General features: G+C 39.0%; 1 protein-coding gene across 1 annotated transcript in view; it reads right to left on the bottom strand.

The window, feature by feature from the left end:
* bcar3 (BCAR3 adaptor protein, NSP family member) overlaps positions 1-22,075 on the bottom strand; it is a 68,085-nt gene that overhangs the window by 19,923 nt on the left and 26,087 nt on the right. Inside the window, exons 4-5 of the mRNA XM_053322941.1 lie at positions 21,399-21,653; positions 14,856-14,898 (exon numbers count right to left, since the gene is read on the bottom strand). Coding sequence (XP_053178916.1) covers positions 14,856-14,898; positions 21,399-21,653 — 298 coding nt within the window. The remainder of the gene's footprint in view (positions 1-14,855; positions 14,899-21,398; positions 21,654-22,075) is intronic.

Genomic DNA, 22,075 nt, shown 5'->3' with positions numbered 1-22,075 from the left:
GAAATACTTTGGAGCATTGGTTGTGCACGTCCTCGGTAATTAACGCTACATGTATTCAGGAGCAGGGGCAGTATGGGGATATGACATGGTCAGAGGTCTCAAGGGTCAGAAGCATGATGGAAAGTTTTGAAGACAAGTCAATAGACTAAGTGTGTCATGTGTCACTACCGCTGCTCAGTGGCAAATATCCGATATGCTGATAGGCTTTATTTTAGGGGCTTTACATAGCATCTACAATGCACTGCTGCTGTGTTCTGAGAATAAACCAAATAGTAACTTCCTCAAATGTTGCCATGTTGGAGCGCCCCATAGCCAACAAGGGACCTTTGTTGCATGTCACACCCCATCTCTCTTGTCTCTCTATTGTTTAGATTATGCTTCTTCTTCATCTTCTTTGTGCTTTTTTGTTGGATTTTTACATTATGCAAATCCAGAAGTTCTATTTATATCATTATTTCTCTGGTGTGCCCTCTGGTGAAATGCTCCAGAAAACAAGCAGAGCACACAGAAAAGTAACATTTCCATTCACGACGCAGCTGGTTGTCTACTGTATGTGAGCATGTGTTTAAAAAAAGAAGGTATATCTCCAGCCTAACTACCCAGAAACACGCTCTAACACTGGCTAGAAGAAGAGACTCGATTTAAGTCGTTTCAACGGAAAACTAAGAAATATCCTGTTGAGTCATTATACCAACTAACATTTAAAAATAAAAATAAAACTACAAGAATAACACAAGAGGGATTTTAAAAAGGCTGCACTGTTGTGCCAGGGGCGATGTATTAATGCATGCTTTCTTTCTCACTTTCAAGCTGGAAATAATGTAAGCAACTTGTGGAACCACTTAGCCTTTGTTTTCTTATTTTTAGTGCAATGTCACAACCATTAAGTCTCATTTTTAGTCTTAAATCAAGTCTTATAGAAAGTTACATATGTGAAATTTCACTTCATAATAATACTTGAAATGTATGCAAAACTACCCACAGACTAAACTCTTGATCTAATGAATGACAGTCTACTGATGAGGAACAGTGACATGGTTCAAAGCGCCAGAAAAAAGTGAGTAATTGGGATCTGGAGCTGCTGTTTCCTACGTAGGTCAACAATGAACTTTTGAAGATCAATATCTAATTCTGCATGGCTGAGAAGTCAGTGGTGGGAAAACTCAAGCTGCTGATGAGGAACATATGATATGGCCAAAAGCCTGAGGAAAAAAACCCCATTATGTAATATTATTTATTTTGTCAAATAACACAATAACTTTTAGCTATATTTGCTGCAATAAATATGTGTACTGTTAATTAAATTGATATATAAATCTGAGCTTTTTGTGTCAAAAACATGTTTACACACAAATATTTACTTCTACTTCAACACTTGATGTTTACATGGGAGATAATCATCAAATGCTTTTCACAAGGGCCATCATCATCATCCTCACCCTCATAGTTATCATCATCATTAAAATAAATGTTTGGTCTGCTGTGTGTCTGGTATTTCCGCTTTTCCTCATCTCTCTCCTCTCTCTCTGTTTTCAGTTCCTATCTCACTCCAGCTCCCGCTTCCTAGCTTTCTTAAGTTTCTTGCCATCTCTACAGTCTCTGCATCCCTCCGACTGTCATGAGAACTGGAGGTGAAATGATGGGAAAAGTCGCAAAATGAATACAAAATTTTATCTTCAGTTGCAGCCATGTTGGAAAGCACATCCAGGAGAGAAGAAAAGAAAAAAGTTTGCATGATTGCATGATTAATTAATCAGCAATAAACCCTTTTATTACCTCAACATCAAGTGAGAATATGATTTTTATTTGCAACACTGAGGAAATCCTACGAAATGATGTTACTTAATGACAGTTCAGCTTTCAGTCTGATAATAACTAGATTAAGGACACTCCAGTTTCACTCTGGATGGTCTCAAAGAGGAGTAAATTGATGAAAGTTAATAGCTGTAGATCTTTTGATTTTGGATCTCTGCATCACGACTCATCATCACAAGACCTCCACCTTTCCTGTTTACCCAAAACTAAATAGACACTTCTTCCTGTGTTTGGACCAGGATGCATCTAAATGGCCAACATAGTAACGGTCATCTTCAGTGCCATCTCTGAGACTTTGCTGCACAGTAGCTACATGTGTCTGTCTCTATAATAAATATAGTATTTAATATTTGATTTAGTATTTATTTGACCTAGTTAAGTGTTTGTAGATTTAAGACAATCTTCACCAGGGACCTATTGAGAAAAACACACACAACTCTCCAACTAATATGACTGCCAGGGCAAAACAAGTCACCCCAATACCAAAGTGCTTCAGGGGAGACGCTTCCAAGGCCTGACTGGGCAAAATACACATCTCTAGTGAAATGAAAGCTGTTTTAGAAATTAGGAAATTTCCCCAAACCTCTGAGTAAACTAGAGGTGGGAACTTTGCCTCTCACTTCCATAATGATTCTTTATTTTTAATCTACTAGGCAGGAATTTGGAGCAGTACATAGTGATGTTATCATCTAATTTGCAGAGTGGTTTGTACATTATATGTCGAAAAGTATGCAGGCGCCTCTGTCCACGTTCCTTCACACCAAACCTTTCCTAGTTTGTGCTTGTTGTGATGAAAGACACAATAACAGTTGCTGTAATAACTTTCCATCAAACTTGTCAAAACCTGTCTCATGAGTGTGTTTTGGCATCGGAAAAACCTTCAAATTCACATATTTGTTACTCAAACTGGACTTCCTGGATTGTATCATGTCTCATCAGAACCTGAGGCAACACCATCAATACAGACCCTCGCGTTGAGGGTTGATTTCAGTCTGGACGTACGTTAATGCTGTCGTGGCTGACTGGGAGCGAATCCCTGCAGCCAGGTTCCAAAAACTTATGGAAAGCCTGAAACCAGAAGACCGGAGGCTGTTATAGCAGCGCAACAAGACCTATGATTTTAAAATGAGATGTACCACATGCTCATATGAGGTATATATACAGAAGTGTATATTTGGAGTCGAATTAAATCTCAATTGGTTTCTGGGGAGTAAAAACTGAGCATGTGAGATCAAGTTCAGGAACATTATAGCTTTAGGTTAAAGATATATTTGAGATTTAGGCTTTAACAGAGAACATATCTGATAAATAGAAGAAAAGATTTGCTCCAAAAAGCCGTCCTGAACCTCTGAGCTCTTTAGCAAAGGTTAAAGGGTTTTAACTTTTTAGTGAAAAGCTTTAACACTCAGCAAAGTGATTTCTATTGTGCACAGAACGAGAAAGTAAGATCACACTGCAAAACAAAGATTAACAATGACAAACTGATATTCCCTTTTCTTACTGAACTGTTTTATAAGTGTTCAATTGGGAATACATATAATCTGTATGTATACAATTATTGTGCTGCTAAGCCTCAGATAAAGCCATAAAACATATAGGATCATCAGCTGAATCTCTTATAACTGTATATTATTCATTGCTTTAGGATGTAAAATAGGTCAGAAGGGAGACTTGAACATACACAAAAGACAATATGTTTGCCCTCTTTGGTTAAATGGAGATCTCCCAGAAAAAAAACAGATGGTGGAGAGAATAAAGAGGGAAAAGAGAATGGAATAAAACCTTGGGCCCTTTGGAAACAAGAGTGAAGACATGAAGAAGGCACAGATAGAGAGATGCAGAGAAAGAGAGAAAGGAAAGAGTGAATGCATGACATAAAGCCTGAGAGAAAGACAGAGGGAAAACTGAAGAGAGCAACTGTGAGCAAGAGGTGAGTATGACACAACAGTAGAAAGTGACATTGTTATACAGAACATACAATATTAGCGTATTGCATTATATCATATTGGTGTATACAGCATGTCGGCAAATTGTAAAACAGAAAGTTCAGTGATATGTTTGAGATCATTTAGACTACGTTCAGACTGCAGAGGCCCACATCTGACTTTTGTGACTCAGATCAGATTTTTTTATACTTTCATATGTGGTATTAAATTAGATATAGGTCTATTTTTTGTAATGTGACCTCGGTCTGAACAGTCATATCAGAATTCAGATCGACATTCATCACAATACTGAGCTGTCGGGAGTCACTTGATGAATACAAACATGGAAGACAGTTGCGATGGAGGTAATCAGTGACGGGACAGTGAAGTGTTAGATCTCATTAGTATTTTGGGGTGACATTTCTGTACAAACAACCTATGAATGAAACCATGAACTCCGACCTCAGCAGCCTCCATGTTTACTTCCGCATGCCGGCGAGCTGCGTGTGGCGTCTTTGGTATTGTTCTTTTTGCACATTCTTTTTGCGGTTCAGTTCAGGACCTTGACCGCTCCACATTTAAAAAATAATGTGAACAGTCAAACATAAATATCAGATCTGAGCAATAAATCTAAATTGAGCACAGAGGCTTGCAGTGTGAAACTATTCATAGTCTGTCCACTATGTTAATGTCTTTGTTACATTGTTTTAAAGGCCAAATTAAAGAGACCTTTATCTAAAAGGTTTGTGTATGTTACAAGTTTATGTAAAAACCTAAAATAAAAAGATAATAACCAATATTAATATTTTGTTTTTTTGTGAAATATCTTGGATGGACTGACATCGATTTCAGTGCAGACATTCATGTTACCCACAGGATCACTTGAAAATTTTAAATATCTGCAAACATTACTGACATTCTCATCAGATGTGTTTAGGACTGATCAGTAAAAGTATGCTAACTTACTAAACTAAGATGATGATCGTAGTAAACATTAACATTGTCATTGCAAGGATGTCTGCCTGCTTAAATAAATATTTAGCTGGAAGCAAGGCTGTAGACTCTCTTAGTCTTTTTCTGCTTTAATGTTGATTTAGTTTGCAGTTTGTTTTATTAATGACTCATAAAATGACAGGGAATCAATTCATTCATTCAGAAATTATTAGCAACCTTTACAGTGGAAGCTAATGGGGATCCAAACAAACTCAAGCTGCAACTTATGATTATATTCAACATCGATTCATCTGTCAGTTTTCTTCCTAATTCATGTTTTATTTGTTTGGTCTATAAAATGTCAGAAAATTGGTGTCTGTTTCTCAAAGCCTAAGGTGATATCCTCAAATGCATTGCTTTACTCTATCTAAAGATACAAAGTCTACTATCAGCGAGGATTAAACAAATCAGATAATCATTCATATTGTATTTTATTATATTCATTTCAGACACTGGAATCAGAGAATTATGGAATTTCTTTTTTGTTGGAAAGTTACAAAAACGATGGATTGATTATCAAAATAGTTGCAGCTCTAAAATAAACTCTAAACTCTGTGCAGATTGTATTTCACCAAGCTGATTGAATGGATGAGATCTGACCACACATGACACACATGCATTCACACTTTGCATTAATGTGTTTCCCCATATCCAGGCACAGTCTATACTTTAACATCATATGTACATCAAGTCCCAATCCTGAACATCTCCTGGCTGATGTTAAAAGGGACAAACTACGTCACCTCAGCCTGCTGCATCGCTGCTAGCTCCATCCAATCAAGTTAATGGCATTCATACATTTCACTGACGTCATAAAGAAGACAAACTATCACAATTTAGTAATTTATCATCCTCATGAGGACGATCGTCCTGGTCCATGAGGACGATCGTCCTCGTCCTGCTACCTTTCCATGTACAACTATCAGTGTTTCACCCTTGCCATCACACACACTGCCTTGTCTGTCTGCCAGCACTGGTTATGGATGAAGCCAGCTATATATCTCACACTCACACACAGAGTCAGACAGTCACACAGTCGGTCATTTATGAGAGCGTCTGGTCCGAGTAATAAAAGCCCAGTGTTCAACTCACAGAGAGAGTGAGGGAAAGAGGAAGACCATTCAGTGTGATTAGATTTTGCTCAGGCTGGAAGTGTTACCAAGCACTTTTTAGATTGTTTTCTAACAGGGAAAATATAGCTCATGTCTTTTTAATAATGCCTCTTTCTAATGTCTCACTGTGGTCTGCTCAGCTTCCTGTGCTCTCCTTTTTTAAATAGCAACAGATTAGGAAAACACTGATAGGTCAACTTGCATGAAAGCAAATCTCCAAAATCTGATGTGATTAATACTCTGAACTCCCATTCTTATGCTAAAACACACACACACACTGAAATAAGGTATGGCAGTAATAGAGGCATGAGAGCATCCGGTATGAAAGCTGCAGGATGCAAGCATGCACAAAAAAAACTTGGACATGTGTTCTTGAAAACATGCAAAATAATGCCAAAAAAACACACATGTAACACAGAGTCCTCTCTCACCTTTGCAGTGATGACAGAGTTCTTGTGGTAGAAGCAGCACAGAGCTGCTGTCAGGGTCTTCAGGTTGCATCGCTCCGACATTCTTGTTAACTTTTTTCAACTGACCGAACTAACAGAGGAAACCGACTGTTTCAGCTGTAAATACCAGCTCTAGTTACCTTGACAACAGACCCAAACCGTAACTCTAATGATTCTTCTAACTGACAAGTCCATTAATGATTCCCATTTGCCTCTTTCAAGAAAAAGCTCCATCACAGAGTTACAAAACTGCAGAAGATAAAGACACACATGAACTAAAACTAGAATATGTCAGAATCTGTTTGCCTGTCAATCTCAGATCTCAGCATCCTCATCATGACAACTACAGCATCTATCACACTGTCATCTATCTCTCTCCTCCACAGTCTCCTGCAGAGTAAACCCTCCACTGCACACTTGGCTCCGGCTATCCGTTCTCACACTGTTTTTTCCTTTACTCCACCCCCTAAGCTCCATATATGGGCACTAGAAAGAACCATGTGATTCGTTTTAAGCCAATCATGTGTGAAATAATTGGGAGTGGCCCAAAGGCAAAGTCTCTCTCTCTTTTTCTCTCTCTCTCTCTTGCTCTCCATAAAAACACATGGATGATAGATATATATTCCTACACTGAATATCACTTTCTTTTTATTTTTAGGATTGTTTTCTCTAGGTTCATGATCATTTACATTTCTGCAGCACCAGCGTAAAACTAACAAACACTGTGGCTGACTTTAAGTAGGACATTGCCAGTTCCATGTTTTTTTGTCTTAAGTCTATTTTTGCTTCTGAGTGCTCATCAGTGTTGTGTTTCTGCACTGCACTACCTAGATATCATCTGTCAATCAAACTGATGTCACTCTATATTATAGAGTGACATCACTCTATAATATAGAAAGAAAACTTTCTATCTTATAGAGTCTATAAGATAGAAAGTTTTCTTTTGACATGACTATTCATTTTTATAACCTGGATATCACTTTGGAGTACGGGTACAGATTTGGGAATAGAAAAAACATAAAGAAAAACATAGAAAAATAAATTGAGTAAAAGCATTGAAAGATGTAGTGTAGACATGGCAGACACCCACCAAAAGTAATGATATACAGTATGGCGTCAAACTCCACACATAGAAGGAAAACAATACCAATACTAATATTAGAAAAAGTGCTAGCTATGGAGTTGCAATGAGTGCTAAAGTTTCATGTGCAAAACTAATGTTGCTAAGTGTGAGTGATCAGTGGCTCTCTGCTGCTCCAATGCATGAATGCTTGTTATAGAGTGCAATGACCGTTTGGATAAAAGGAAGTCATTGGCCTCACAGAAGGGGATGAAAGTCACTGAAAAAGAGGGTGTTGTGGGTAAAGTTATATGTTTTTGAGAGAGAAAAGGTTTAAAGATGTAGCAAACTTAACTATTATTTTCTTGCCAATATTCATAAATTTCTCTGAGCAAGTTCTGGACAACAGTAACATCACAACACTAAAAGAGGATGCAGAATGACATAATGCTCTTTCTTTTATTTGGTCGCAAACTCCGCTCTCGCAAACTACCCAGTTCCTCTTCTATTTATTACAAATGACCTAAAGACAGAGGACACATCACTTCTTATGTTCCACAGACTTTTTTCCAAGGAAATAGCTTGAAAGAAATAGCATTTAATGGTAAGCGGTTGTTGTGTTGGGTACTGAAAATAATCCCCAATATTGTTAGATGAGTGTCTAGACAAAAGGAAAGAGTCAACAAAGTGCGTGTGTGTGTGTGTGTGTGTGTGTGTGTGTGTTTATGTCCTGCAGACTGATGCTGATAAATGGCTGGCCATTTGTGTTACTTAATGACCGTTGAGCAATTACACCCACACACTTGTGTTTTTTCCCACCAATTTACACACAGACACAAAGACACATACACACTGGAAGTTGGCACCAAATACACACAAGCACATCTGTACACACACACACACACACACACACAGAAGAGCAGCAAACAGTGGTGGACAAAAACTTCTACACATTTACATGAAGTAATAATCATGTGTACTCAAAAACACACATGCACATCAACAAAGACACACTGAGGGTGACACCCCTGAAGCAACCAGTTAAAGGAGTATTCCGCCGCGGGAAATGGAGCCACTAATTACAGCATGAACTCTCTGAGGATCTAAGAAGGAAATACATGTAGAACATTCCCTGGGGCACCACACAGCAGCGCGCACACACACACACATACACTCACACACACCACTGCCAACCACAGCAGCCCCAAATCACCAGCTAGGCTAAATGTCCACCTTAAAATACACACATCCGTCACTCCAGGAATGCTCTGGAAAAACAACGAGGGACGGAAATCGGTGTTCTGAACCCATGTTGAGGTTCTATGTTTTCTATTTCTATCTCTTTGTTGTTTCTGATGAACGGACCGAGGGAGCTGTTTCAGCAACTTTAGTTAGTTGACAGAAAAAAGGGGAAGATTAAAGATTGTAGTTTTTTTGCTATTTGAAAATGGTACATTGCTATTTAATATGTAGTTATTGAATATATGGAGTGAGAAGGAGTAAAATGTGGTTAAGAAACTGTGAGTCAAGCTTGAGCCTGTGATGTTTCAAGTAAATGATCTGTGTCCCACTGAATGGTTTCTTGCCTCAGGTTTAATATTTCTGCTCAATACAAGAAAACTACTGCATTAAAAAAAAGGATGTGCACTGAAAGGTTTGGCATTTACATGCATGAACACTTAGAAATGTGCTTTTCCTGCCATCCACACTGACAAACTTCCATGCTGTATTCTTTATTTTTACTTTACTAACTTAAATGTTTGTTGTTATTGAAGTGTACGCCAAGAAAAGATGTACACTGACACAGTAGGAATTCTTCTAAGTAGAGGTTTACATCATTTGACTTCCTGACACCAGCTACAGCTATGAAGGATTACAAAGAAAGTAAATCACTTATGATATCATGCCACAGTCTCAGCATCAGCCATCAATGTCCTTCTGCACCAGTTATGCAGCATTCATCAGTAGTGTAATGACTGAGAATAAATGTCAGTGACAATCGTGTTCAGCCTCTGGGTGAGCGTGTTTGTGATGGGTCATTGATCAGTAATAGACTGCGATGTCGTCGACAGTCATATTGATCGGTGCAACGTGACTCCTGCACTGTATGAACCCTCGTGAGGTCAATAAAAATGTGTTCGGTTCACAGATAAAATAGGTCTCATGTGGCCCAAAAAACAAAGTGTCTTTATGTTTTCTGCCTCAAAGTAAGCTGCAGTCCCAAAGCTGATGGTCTATAGTCTGTACATCGCAGCTGAAAACAGTTTAACTTTGCACACCAACAATGCACAAACTTTTCTTAACTTTATAAAAGGGAAGATCAGTCTCAAAATATATGGAAGGGGGCATAAATGTTTTTTTCAGTTTGGTTTATTTGTTCAAATACAGTAAATATAATTTGTATGAGTGGTCTATATACTGTAGAGTTTGGTGACTATTTCAAACCAAATGCATGTGGCTGCTTACACATGGTATATTGAAAACATGTAGCATGATTAATTGGGACAAGGCCCTGAAACCTAAATTGATCTTGAGGCTACAGACGCTCCCAAACAACATGGCATATAATTGCATTTCAGAGTATTTTGTAAAGTAATAACCACAACCAAAATGTACAAATGTGTCCATTTAACAAAAGTTTCCACTGCAGCATGGGAGGCAATTTGCTCCTATAGCTTCCTGTATTGATCTTTGCCCAGACTGACCCCTTTTTCTGATACATATAAAAGAGCGTAATATATTCAACAAAGGGGAATACTTTGAGTGGTGGTCCATGAGTATTTAAAAGTGTGTTTTTACAAAATTGTAGGTATAAAGTCAGATCTCTGATGCTCTGATTTGGACTTAAGGACACTTCTTACCCCTGCATAAATGCTACCAGGGTTATGCGTAGTCTGTATCATAAATAAGAAATCTAAAGTTGTTTAAAAATTCACTGAGATATAAGTTACCACTGGATCTAACAGGTTGACTGTGGACTTAACAGGCAGGGGATTATTTTTGTGTATCTCTCCTGCAGTTAGCCGTTGGCTTGCTGACCAGCTGCCTGTTCTACTTATAGGCCGACAAACTGACTGATTGATTGGCTGTCCAGCTTATTGACTGGCAGTCTGACACGCTCGCAGGCTGGCTGATGGAGCTGAAAAGCTGGTGGACAGAGTGACCAGAGTGTTGGCTGTTTGCCCGGTTGTTATCTGAACTCCTGCTGGCTCGCTGACAGGCTGGTATGATGATCCTGATGACTTTCAAGCTGTCTCGCATTGTAGTACTTTAATTGACCACTAGAGTGTGCCAGAGTTCATCTTTATGACTGCTCTAACATGCAAGAAAGATAGCAGTGAATTCACAAAAAAATGGATTGCAGCCGCTGATAGCACCATGAATTGTGCATCACTTGCAACCACTACTTGCCCTTTCTCAAGGTCCAACTCATAAATGACATTGCACTAATGATATTACAGCGCACAAAGTTTACCAGCTGAGTGCAATTTGCCCTTGTTTTGCCTCTGATTGCCATTAACCATGTGGTAAAGTATGTGTCTTTGTGCCAAGAACACAACAGGCAGGATGCGTGCACAGAGAAAGACAGTGAGTTACAAGTCCTGACCAACCAGGTGCAGAGGCATTACCCAAAACGTCAGGCAAGGTATTGAAATGTGACACGAACACTGGAAAGTCTGGGCATGATACCCCTGTTAAATGCACTTCAGTTACCACCAACACTCTGAAGATGTTAATCATTTCACTCTAACTGCATGTGTCTATTGGCTCTGGTCTTTGTGGAATATACTGTTTTTGCTTGAGGCTCATTTGGATAGAAAGGGGCAAATTTTGCACCAAATGCTCACATATTAGGCCTAATTTAAGTGGAAATAGCAAAGGTGCACCCAGATGTTATTTGTGTAGTTAGGGGTGCTTTGTGAATTACATAGTTTCTTATTTGTGTAGGTTAAGTGGCTGCAAAAGCCACACAATCTGCTTGTGAATTCATTCCCTTAGTATTTCCTGTCACAGGTGAATTAATTCATTAATAAATCAAATGAGTGAACACTTTAATTGATGCTTTGTGCTTTAAACTCAAAATATTTCTCTCCTTGTGATGAATTAAGTTCTGTCCTTATGATGTAATTATAGTTAAACACCATATTTCCTTCTATAAGAATGTTTCGCGTGTCTACTGTAGTATTTTAACTTTGAATGTTAAAAGCTATTGCAACCCAAGACCACACACACACACACACATATGCACACACACAGACACACGTACACACAGAGAGCATGACTGTTTCTTAAAGCTCTCTCATGAGTGTAGCGCAACTTGATGTTTTCAACTCAAAGACAGAGTGGGAATGAAAGAGAGAAAGAGCAAAAAAGGGGGGAGTCAGCCCAGTGAAAGAAGAGTTGTGTTCCTTCTGAACTACAGAAGATCAACAGGGGAATAGACTCTTTCTCTTTCTCCTTCTTTCTTCTTTTCTTTAAGTCGTTCTTTCTTTCTCAATCTGCAAGTTACTCATCAAAGAATATGAAGAACATGATTAATTATACCGCCGTCTATTGAATCTTTCCGCCCATATATTACAATTTCAGTCAACTCTTAATGACGTAGTTCAAAATACTTACACCCTATTTGCAGCTTCAGCGTGCAACTCTCTCTAGTCTAACATTTCTCCAGCTTATCCTTTGGGAAGTTTGCATTGACCCTGCCAAGTCCCTCCAGTCCTAACTGCCTGTTCTTAATCTGGATGAATTTCCCACTATTATCGTGCCTCGCTGTACTGAATGTTTTCATGCCTGTGAATGTGATAACATTACAGCCCATGCCTGCACTTTTAGTACATATTTCTGAACATATGCTACATTTTATCCTGAACAATATCTAATGATTCTGCCTTTTTTCATACAGTATAAAATTCTATGTTTACACTTGTACATGTTTTATAGAGAATGTAACAATGGTGGAAATCTGATTATAAATATCTTACTTCTGTATAACGAATGAAAGATACTGCAGATGTGATTCGGACACCTGCAATGACTCACTTTCTCCTCTGAGATCATTAAAGATTTGTGTTGTTTTTTTTTATGCAGATATTTTTCTATGTCTGGTTCTTTAGTGCTGAAGGATATATTTGCTTGCCAGTGTTTCCTCTCTGTTGAGTCACAGGAAAAAGAAGGAATCATCATTGTATTGTCCTGAGGATCACTAGGAAATCTGTTTGTCAAACGTCCCAGCAGCTTTCAACATTGTACTTTTCTTCGTTTCACATCTATCCTATCTTGTAATTTCAGTATTTATAGTGCAGCTTTTATATTTAACCCAGCATCTATCAAAGACGCTCTTAATAATCACTTTGATGTTTTTACTTCCTTTTGGCGAGGGAAGCGTGCTTATCGGACATTAAGACAAATTAAGACATCAAAGAGAAAATGAGACTGTCCAAAAAGAGAGAAACTGACCTTTATAATATTGTTCTATACAGATACTTCCTTCCCCCTTCCCTGAATACATCCATCCTACACACTTGTACTGCACATAATCTACAGCCTGATAGCACCGAACAATGCCAGCCTCACTGCACCGACACCAGCAATGTACTTTTGACCTCATCACAGGATACGACACATCAGAACACCTGTACTGTCTGCGGCAGTGTGTGCATGCGTGTGAGCATATGTTTTTTTGTCCGTGGTGGAAATGCAAACACACCTGGAGTACCAGAGCTGACAGCTACACTTTCACACATATTATATAATGCCTGGGATACAGTAGCCCCATAAGCGGTCAGCACACACACACACTGTTGACACTTGCTCACAACCTTAATTCGACCAAAGAAAAACACACAAATAATGTTTGTGTATGTGTGCATGGAGGTTTGAGTGTGTGTGTGTGTGTGTGTGTGTGTGTGTGGTTGGCTCCCACATGTGCAAGCCGCTCTCATGGGAAGGACTGAGTTTGCTTTTCACAGTGAGGTGTCAGCATCCAAACATATGAGCTAAGAGATGGATGAAAAACAGTAATGGCTGGAAGGAGAGAGGGATGGACAGTTGGGGGGTGGGGGGGCAGGGGAAGAAGAAAAAGTGAAAAAAATTAAGGGAAATTAACAGAGAAACACTACTTAAGTTCATTTGAATAGTTCGGCCATACTCTACACTGAAATCCAGCTATCTTAAAGCCATTTTTCTAATAAGTTAATGACCAAATCAGTGCTTATTAAAAAGTGAATAAGACTTCAAAAATCGTTGAGCTAATGGCATAAATCATTATACAGTTATGTCACTGATCAACCCAAGGCGTGCTCTACAATCAGAGGTATAAGAGCATTTAAACAAATTGTGCTTTACTTGCCAATATAATTTACTTGCCAATATAATACATTAATTCATCCATACAAGGGAGAAAAAAAAGTAGGATAGGATATCAATCAAAATGTTGAGCTCCAGCACCAGAACAATGGATCGGTTTTGTGTCTGTCTTTCTGGCCATGCAGGAGTTGCAATGGGAATTAGGAAATCATTACTCTATAATTTCCTAAACACAGAACATTTGCAAAGAAACTTGACTACGGAAATAATTATTTAAATGATGCAATATTGTATTAAAAAAAGACCCTCAGAGGAAAGCATCATTTTCCTTGGTGAAGACATTTGAGACATTTTTTGGCACTGAAGTGAAGTGGGGACATTATGATTATATGCTATGCATCATTACCCCACCCAACGCCACCAGGACGCCTTCTACTTGTTTTGATTACATAAATTTCTTTGACAATTAAGTTGAAAGTGTATGAGGTTGACTTTAGAGCAAAAAAAAAAAAAGATGGAAAGACCAAGACAGAAGGAGGAAGAAAACGGACAGTAAATCATATCATACGTCAGCTAGATGATGATGTGATAACAGAATGATCGCCTCTCAGTCGTCACCTCTCTTAGATTGAGGACAGCTGGGACTCAGGTGGTGTGAACATCAATATAATTTAATGTGCCGTGGCAACCAGTACAAAGTGACACGCTGTATGATTTAAAGGTGTATTATCTTTGTACCCCAGGGGCAATTGAATCAACTACTGCTATTAGTGATGTTTATATTGCAACCTGCAGCAACAGCTAAATGTCATTTCATTGCCAGTTTTTGTCAAATTATTGACGCTGTACTGTTTGAGGTTTTAAATAACCAAGAGTACCATTTCTAACACAGCTACTGGTATTGCAAGTACAACCAGTACTTTTTTCTCCTGGATAGCAAGCAGAGTGAACCTTACCATTGTGCATTACTATTTGCTTGAATCTGTGTCTGTGTGTGTGCATGATATTATCTTTAAGGCAAATCTGTGTTTCAGTTTGCAGTCCCACAAGCAAAGCATCCCAATATATCTCTAATTAAACAAATCAAATAATAAAGAATGTGTATGTGGCATAGTTTAAGGCCTTAAAACTTGAGGTCATCATAACAGTAATTGCAGCAGTGTGTAGGGTATCAGCACAAGCATTGAGAACCTACCTTAACATAGTCCACCACAGCGTCCAGACCAGCAGTTGGCTCCCTGGGGAACACAGACAGAGACAAGGTCCGGTTTAGTGAGCACATCTTGCTACTGGCGCCCAACTTTCTGTGTCCTTGGTGCTTTCTGTGTCCTTCACTCCCAAAAAACAGTCTCTAAATGTTTCTACTACAAATACTTCCAAGCTGGGTGAGTCCAGGTGGCTCCCTGATTGGTGCTGATGCTGCTTTTGTAGCACTCAAACACTTTCAAGCTCTTTTAGATGATGATATGGTTTAGTGGAGGTGTGGCACTCTTTCAAAAAAGGTCCAACAAGCCTCTCAGGTGTCCATTTTTTATCAATTTGCTGGTCCAAATAGCTTTGAGTGTGAGGGAAGGCAACTGTATAGCTGGTAATGCTATCCCAAATTCACTAGGTCCCACTTTGCGACTGGGTTCCTCTGAGAGAGAGAGAAAAAAAAAAAAAGTCATGTGAAACTGAACCTCACACTGAACCGCTTTAACTCTGAAGTCTGTCCCATTCGCTGGCTGTCTCTCACTGATTCTTTCTCTCAGTCAGTGGTAAACATGTTCACTCACTGCCTGCCTGCCTGACTTGGCCTCCCTCTCTCCCTCTCCTCCCCCCTCTATAACACACATCACAGCCACACGCCTACCGTTCTGAGTCCACTGACAAATTCACAGAGAGGTTAGAGCACACACACACACACACACACACACACACACACACACACACACACACACACACACACACACAGAGCAGCAGCATTTCTCTCTTTTTGGCATTTTCCCCTGATTCTTTCTTCCAAAAAACTGTTTACAACCACATCAGAAAAGAGTTTGCCATTTTCTATCTATGTCTCATTGTTCTACTTAGGTGCAGTTTCTTCTTTTCTTACACACTGTTTAAAAGGTCAGACTACATATAAAACATTTTTCACACAGTATATTTTCACCAGTTCCTCATATTTTGGTTCCTTAAAAACTATTCCACTCATGTATACCCCCCATTATTTCAAGTGCTCTCCATCTTTGCCTTAAAACATTGGTACTTGAATGCATTACCGTTGCTCAGATTCTCTACAGGAGGCTTATATCCAGGGGCTCAGTGAAAGAGGTAATTAGCTCAAATCCCAGACTATATTTGCGAGGTTGGTAGTTTAAATCTCTTAAGCCTACACTGGTGTTCCCACGGGAATATCAACGCAGTCCAATACTTACCAAACTAAAATGTTTAGCTCTAAGTCCTCTCAGTTTTAATATGGAGCAAAATAATGAGTGGGATTTAGTTATGTAACTGAACAGAAGCCCTCATTCACAACAATGTATAGTCATTATTCATAGAAGGTGGAGTGCTCGGGCCTCGGTGCCTCGGTGCCTCTTCATCACCCTCCCTCCCTTCATCTACTGCAGATTTCAGTGTGCAAAGGCAAAGAAGATTCAGTATATTACAACTGATCCTGTTTTTGGTAATCCAACACATCCTGCCATCCCCCACGGTGTATCAACACAAATCTACACAGCTGTCCTCACAACAGAGGGCACATCAGAGACTCTGCAAAAATGCTGATGATCTAGGACGGATATTTGTTGCTTTCACTGCGGTTTTATAAACATCTGGTTCTTCTGAGAAAAAGGAGAAATGTGCTTATTTTATTTATTCTAAAAGCTAAATTTGTAGCTGTTATTATTCCTGCAAGTTTGATTAATGCTTTGCAAGAATTGAGCAAACGTGAATATAACTAACAATTTTCATTTTGAAAATAATGTTTTATTTTTTTATTATTGTGCTGCACACAAGTGGAACAAGCGACCCAACAGACCTGAAATCAGTCTGTATTTTAAAATCCAGGTTAAAATCATTTCTCTTTTCATGTGCTTAAGATTGAGCTCTTTTAAAGTATTTTTAATCTTTCTATTGCATGGTATGTTTTAAAAACTGTTTTTAAAAGAAAAACATTATTTTATGCTGCACTCTCATATCTCACTTTATGCTATTTTTAGTCTAGTTTTTGTTTTCTTTCTTTCTATTTTTCTATACTTTTTCTTTTTTATTATAATTGAGGGTTTTTTTGTATGTTTTAATATTTCCCATTTTTTCTGTTTAATCATCCCGATGTTTTATGTTTTTATGTACAGCACATTAAGTTGCACCTGTGTATAAAATGCGCCACATAAATAAAACTTGCCTTTTCATTTGTATTCATTTTTTGTACCTTAATTCTGTCCTGTTTCCAGATGTTTGTCATTGAAGTTTCACACAACGTATATGAAGACATCAATGCATCCATCAAAGTAGGTGCACTGAATATATTATATATTTTTTTAATTTTTTGTGAATATTTGGACAAATATATTCTGTTTATATCAATCTTTGTATAAATCAAATCACAGTGAAGTGAATCTGAGTTGTTACATCACACAAATGCCACTGATGTGCATCTAAAAAGAGAAGTGGCATTCACATTTGGCAGTATTTATTTGCCTTATAACGATTTCATTCATCATAGTTTAACCACTGCTGTTATAAAGAGGAGACGAGATGATGAGACATTTCTGCATTATTTATGTAACCTTAAATCAGACATTCACAGTTTGCATTGAATGCTGTGTTACTCACAGACCACATACTGTACTGACCTCTCGACTCTGGTGGTTGTCTGGACCTCTGATTGTCCCCAAACCTTCACCACAGCAACCACCTGCCCCTCGTAACCCTGCCCTGGCATTCTAGTCTGAATTGGATGCAGTGAGAATTGCCACATACCAGACAACACCCATATAAACCTTGTTGGAGATGAATGTGCTACGACTGAGGGAAATTCCCTTTTTTTTTTTTTTTTTTTAAACTCTGTGAGGTCAAAGGTCAGGCCAAGAAACAGTGAAGAAGCCTTGTAGCCGATAGAAATTCAATGTCTTGAACCCAGTCATAAGGAGAAGGATGAATCTCCAACCACTGCACTGTCCTCCAACCTTGATGAATGTTTTTACATCTTTAATCTTCTCTGACAATAGTTTGGTGAGCGCTAAAGAAACTGAAACAAAGTGTGGTAAGAGTGAGAAGACCGAGCCGGAGCGTTCCAGACTGCATAAGCTGACCGCAGCTAACTTTGCCTTTTTCTGCCCATACTGCTGAAACGGCATCAAACACTGGATTTTTCTGCTTCTATACGACCGCAAGACTGACCTGTGACCCAGAGACAGGCGGGGGAAAACGAAGACAGAAAGAGTGGAAGCTAGTGAGAGGAGGAAAAAAGAAAAAAAGGAAAAAAACACACACACGGAGTAAGGGAGGGCAAGAGCGGGCTGCACTGGCCGCAGTCTTTTTCTGGCTACTGTTGTTCTTTGCGCTTCACCACACAATACTCAGCATGACCACAACTGGCTTCAGTGAGGGACTACACCATATTTATGTGTGTGTATGAGAGAGAGAGAGAGAGAGAGTGTGACAGACTGACAGTGGGAGTTAGATGCAGAGTGTGCAGACGGCCAACAGAGGGCAGTGTCTTTCTATAATAAAGATTATCAAACTGAGTGGACAGTTATGTTAGGATTAGTCAGCTGTCAGTGGCTGTTTAATGAAAGTAGATGCTATTTACTGATCTTCATATCAGGGTATTTTGGTCTAAAGTCATAAAAATGAAATGAACACAACAAATGATTAGATTCAACTAGGTTTCACTTCAGCGTCAGATTAAATATAACGGCAAATGATATAAGGCGTGCACTGAAGGACATCAATCACAAAAAGTGTCATTTTTTGTTTTGTATTTCTTGCTGTCCAATCACTTCCAACAAGTACTTCTGCTTTTTTCCAGCTGTGAGTGATTTCTCTATTGTGAGACAACAGTGTGCATCAATACCACTCAAAAGCAGGTACATTCAGCATGCATAGTGACATCTTTCTGAATACTTTGTCACTTTTATGGTATTTTATTACATATATACTTACTGTGTCCCAATTCCATACTACATAATAATCCTAAGAAGCTTTTAAATCTCTATTACTCTCATACTGGAAAAGAAAAGATGTACATATGCACACATAAAAGTTCAAAAAAGTCAATATTCAGAAACATTTGAATTTAAAGTGGTGATGGAGACACAGTGATTGTCACAGGATGCAATGCACAAAGGAAATGGTGGAGCTAGTCAAAGCTGCACACAAGTAGAATTAACCCAAATGCTGGTGAGTCAGCTCTATAAGATCTTGTCAAACTAAAAGTAAGCATTCAATCTTTAGGAAAACCTGTGCTATGAGTATTTCTTATGGAATTCAAAGCCAGGACGAGGTCTTTCCAGTGATAATCTCCAAAACGCTTCACTACAGCCCCAAAATAAGAGCGTTCTCAACAGGTTTCGTGCTTAGTCACTGGTCTGATTTGATCTCAAGTAACAGAGGAAAAGTTAATTAAGATGTAATCTACAGATAAACGAGGAATTGTTGCATGCGTCAACAGTCAGTCACTGTCCATCTCCTGTCTCCTCTCCACCCAGTCTCATCCTTCTTGTTGCTCTCCTTCTTTCCACTCTTTCTTTCTTTCTTTCTTTCTGCCACCGCTCCCCCCTCCTCTCTCCTCCCCCCCTTCTCCTCCTCTCCTGGTGGTCTGTCGAGCTGCCCACAGAGGTCAACAGAAAGACAAACTGACCAATCAGGAGCTAGTGCAACATAAGGTCAGGGGTCTAAGGTCAACTGACAGCATGAGCAATGGAAAGTCAAGACCGACGGGCCAGTAGTTACATACCTTAGCGATACACTCCCTTATCTTTTTATAGCAAACTCAACTGTGAACTGTGCCGAGTCTCAAAACAACAAAAGTCAGCAGAAAGGAAATCTGAGGATTTTGGTTGCTTTCACCAAATTAGGCAGTGTTGCTTATATAAAATATGGATTGTTTTGTCTTCAGTAAGTCACAATGTGTCGAAAACACGTGTGGACGAGTAAAAAATGAAGTCCAAGTATTCAATCATGACTTGATTGTCAGTAAGTCAAACAAAAATATTAAATGAATATAGACACTGAGATTTCTGTCATTCCTGCTGTCACTCATACTGAATAGTCTCATTTGTAGTTGTGGGGCCATTAGCAGATTAATTGCATTATAACTAAGTGCTCTTCTTTCATCTTCAGACAGATTAATGTACTGCCTACATCGGGTGAGAGTAAACACCAACATCAACCTGCCAAAAGTTACTCAGCTACAGAAATATGTCTCCATTTCTGCTGATTCATGTTTTAAAACTAAAGGTTGGGCACACACTTGACTCTCATTGATTTTTGTGAGGTTTAAAAGAAAGCAGTAAAGTGACAAAACACCCAATAGGCTATACTTGAGTCATGAAAGGTGAAGATAATGAAAATATGATGCTGTTCATTATTGAGCCACCTGCACAGGTTGAATCTGACCTGGACAAATTGTCCCGCTGTATGTCAGCAGTATATGAAATGTATCCAGCATGGAGGCAAAAAGGATAGAGAGAGCAGACAAAGAGTTCACAGTAATCTGTGATCTGTCCTGCCACACCCTGACCTACAAAGGTAGCCCAAATGCTGAGGGCTACACACACACACACACACACACACGCACACGCACACGCACACACACACACACACACACACACACACACACACACACACACACACACACACATACACATACACACACACAAAGCTGGCTACATCAGATACAGTCTGCTGTAACTCTACACTATAGATGGAAAAGATGGGAGGACATGATGAAGGATGAAGGATGAAGTGTGTGTGTGTGTGTGTGTGTGTGTGTGTGTGTTTCTTCTGAAGTTGAGCTAACTGCTACGCCCCCTCAGGGCTCTCTTTACAGACTCCCATCCACCTCCCAAACTCTCTTTTTTACTCATCGCTCTGAGGAGGAACGTCCAGAATAAATGTCTTGACGAGTCTCTGATGATACAGTGTGAAGCTCATCCTCCGACTGACATTAAAAAATTCTCCACCAAAAATCTTTTCACTTTTTATTAGTTGCTCAAAAGTGAGGCTTGAAAGGTGGCTCTAAAAAGTTAGCTGCAAGCACAAACAGTATCAAAATGTGTCAAGAAACTTCTCAAACCAACTTCTCAAACATACTGAGTATTTGCATCAATAGTGGAGAATTGCATTATATGTTGCAAAAGAGGTTTGTGTGGAAGTTTGTTGATGTTTTTAATGTTTTTTTTACTGTTTGCTTAGACTATTGTAATCTATAATAACTGCTGTAAAGCCAAACTGTCTACAGCTGCTCTTTTCCACAAGAATGCAAACTACAGAGTCACTTTTCAAGCCTGCAGGGTGCAAAAAAAATACACTTTTGGTGGAGTGATCCTTTAAATGTTTTTTTTTTTCTCTTCGTGTCTACAGTTAAAGGTGAAGCAGCTACTCAGAAATATAAAAACCTTTTACCCAGAATACTGAGGATAAATTCCCAGAAGTAATTATCAAATACTTGTCTGACACAGAGGTTAACAACAAGAACGCTTTTATGACCTAACATCTGCATTTTCTTATCTGTGTTTGCACATGTTTTTACCTGTAACCGTGAAAGTCATCGATTATATTTTGGACCAGCGGTGAGGTCATGGGCTGATGGATGTGTCCAGAAGCCAGTGCCGTATTCCCGCGAATTATTGGCTGCGTGTGATTGGCTCTGGGGTCCCAGGTGTAATTTGCAGGGGCGATGTTCGTCCCTCCCCTCTTGCGACGAGGCAGAGTCCCGTGAATGGAGAATTGCTGATAAGAAGATGCTGGGACCTCTGATAGGCTGCTGCCATGCCCTTGGGGGATACTGGGGGAAGAAAAAAAGAGAAGGAGAGAAAAGGGAGGGAGAGTGAGACAGAAAAATGAAGTAAACTCAAGTTAAGTTAAAACCAATAAACCTGTGTGAAGAGTCTTTGTAGTTTTGCTTATTAAATCCTGTTCCAGATGGGATTTTATCCTCAAATTTGCCACACAAGAAGTTTTAAGGTTAGAAAAACATTCTGTCAACTTCCCAAATAAAACTTTTTTTGCTTACACAAGATAAAATATTCAGATCTTGTATTTAAGGCTGCACTGTTACAGAAAAATGGAAATATTTGATATCTTTTGCATCGTCTCATAAACATTTTCTTCTTTAGTGTGACATTTTTGGTATCATTTAAAACTTTAGAGGCTTCTTCCCCTAGAATTGAAATACTTTTCTATAGGTCTGAACAAAGTTAACCCACA

The sequence above is a fragment of the Scomber japonicus genome, chromosome 7, assembly GCF_027409825.1.
Source record: "Scomber japonicus isolate fScoJap1 chromosome 7, fScoJap1.pri, whole genome shotgun sequence".
Taxonomy (NCBI): domain Eukaryota; kingdom Metazoa; phylum Chordata; class Actinopteri; order Scombriformes; family Scombridae; genus Scomber; species Scomber japonicus.
This window is presented reverse-complemented; position numbering and strand designations above follow the sequence as displayed.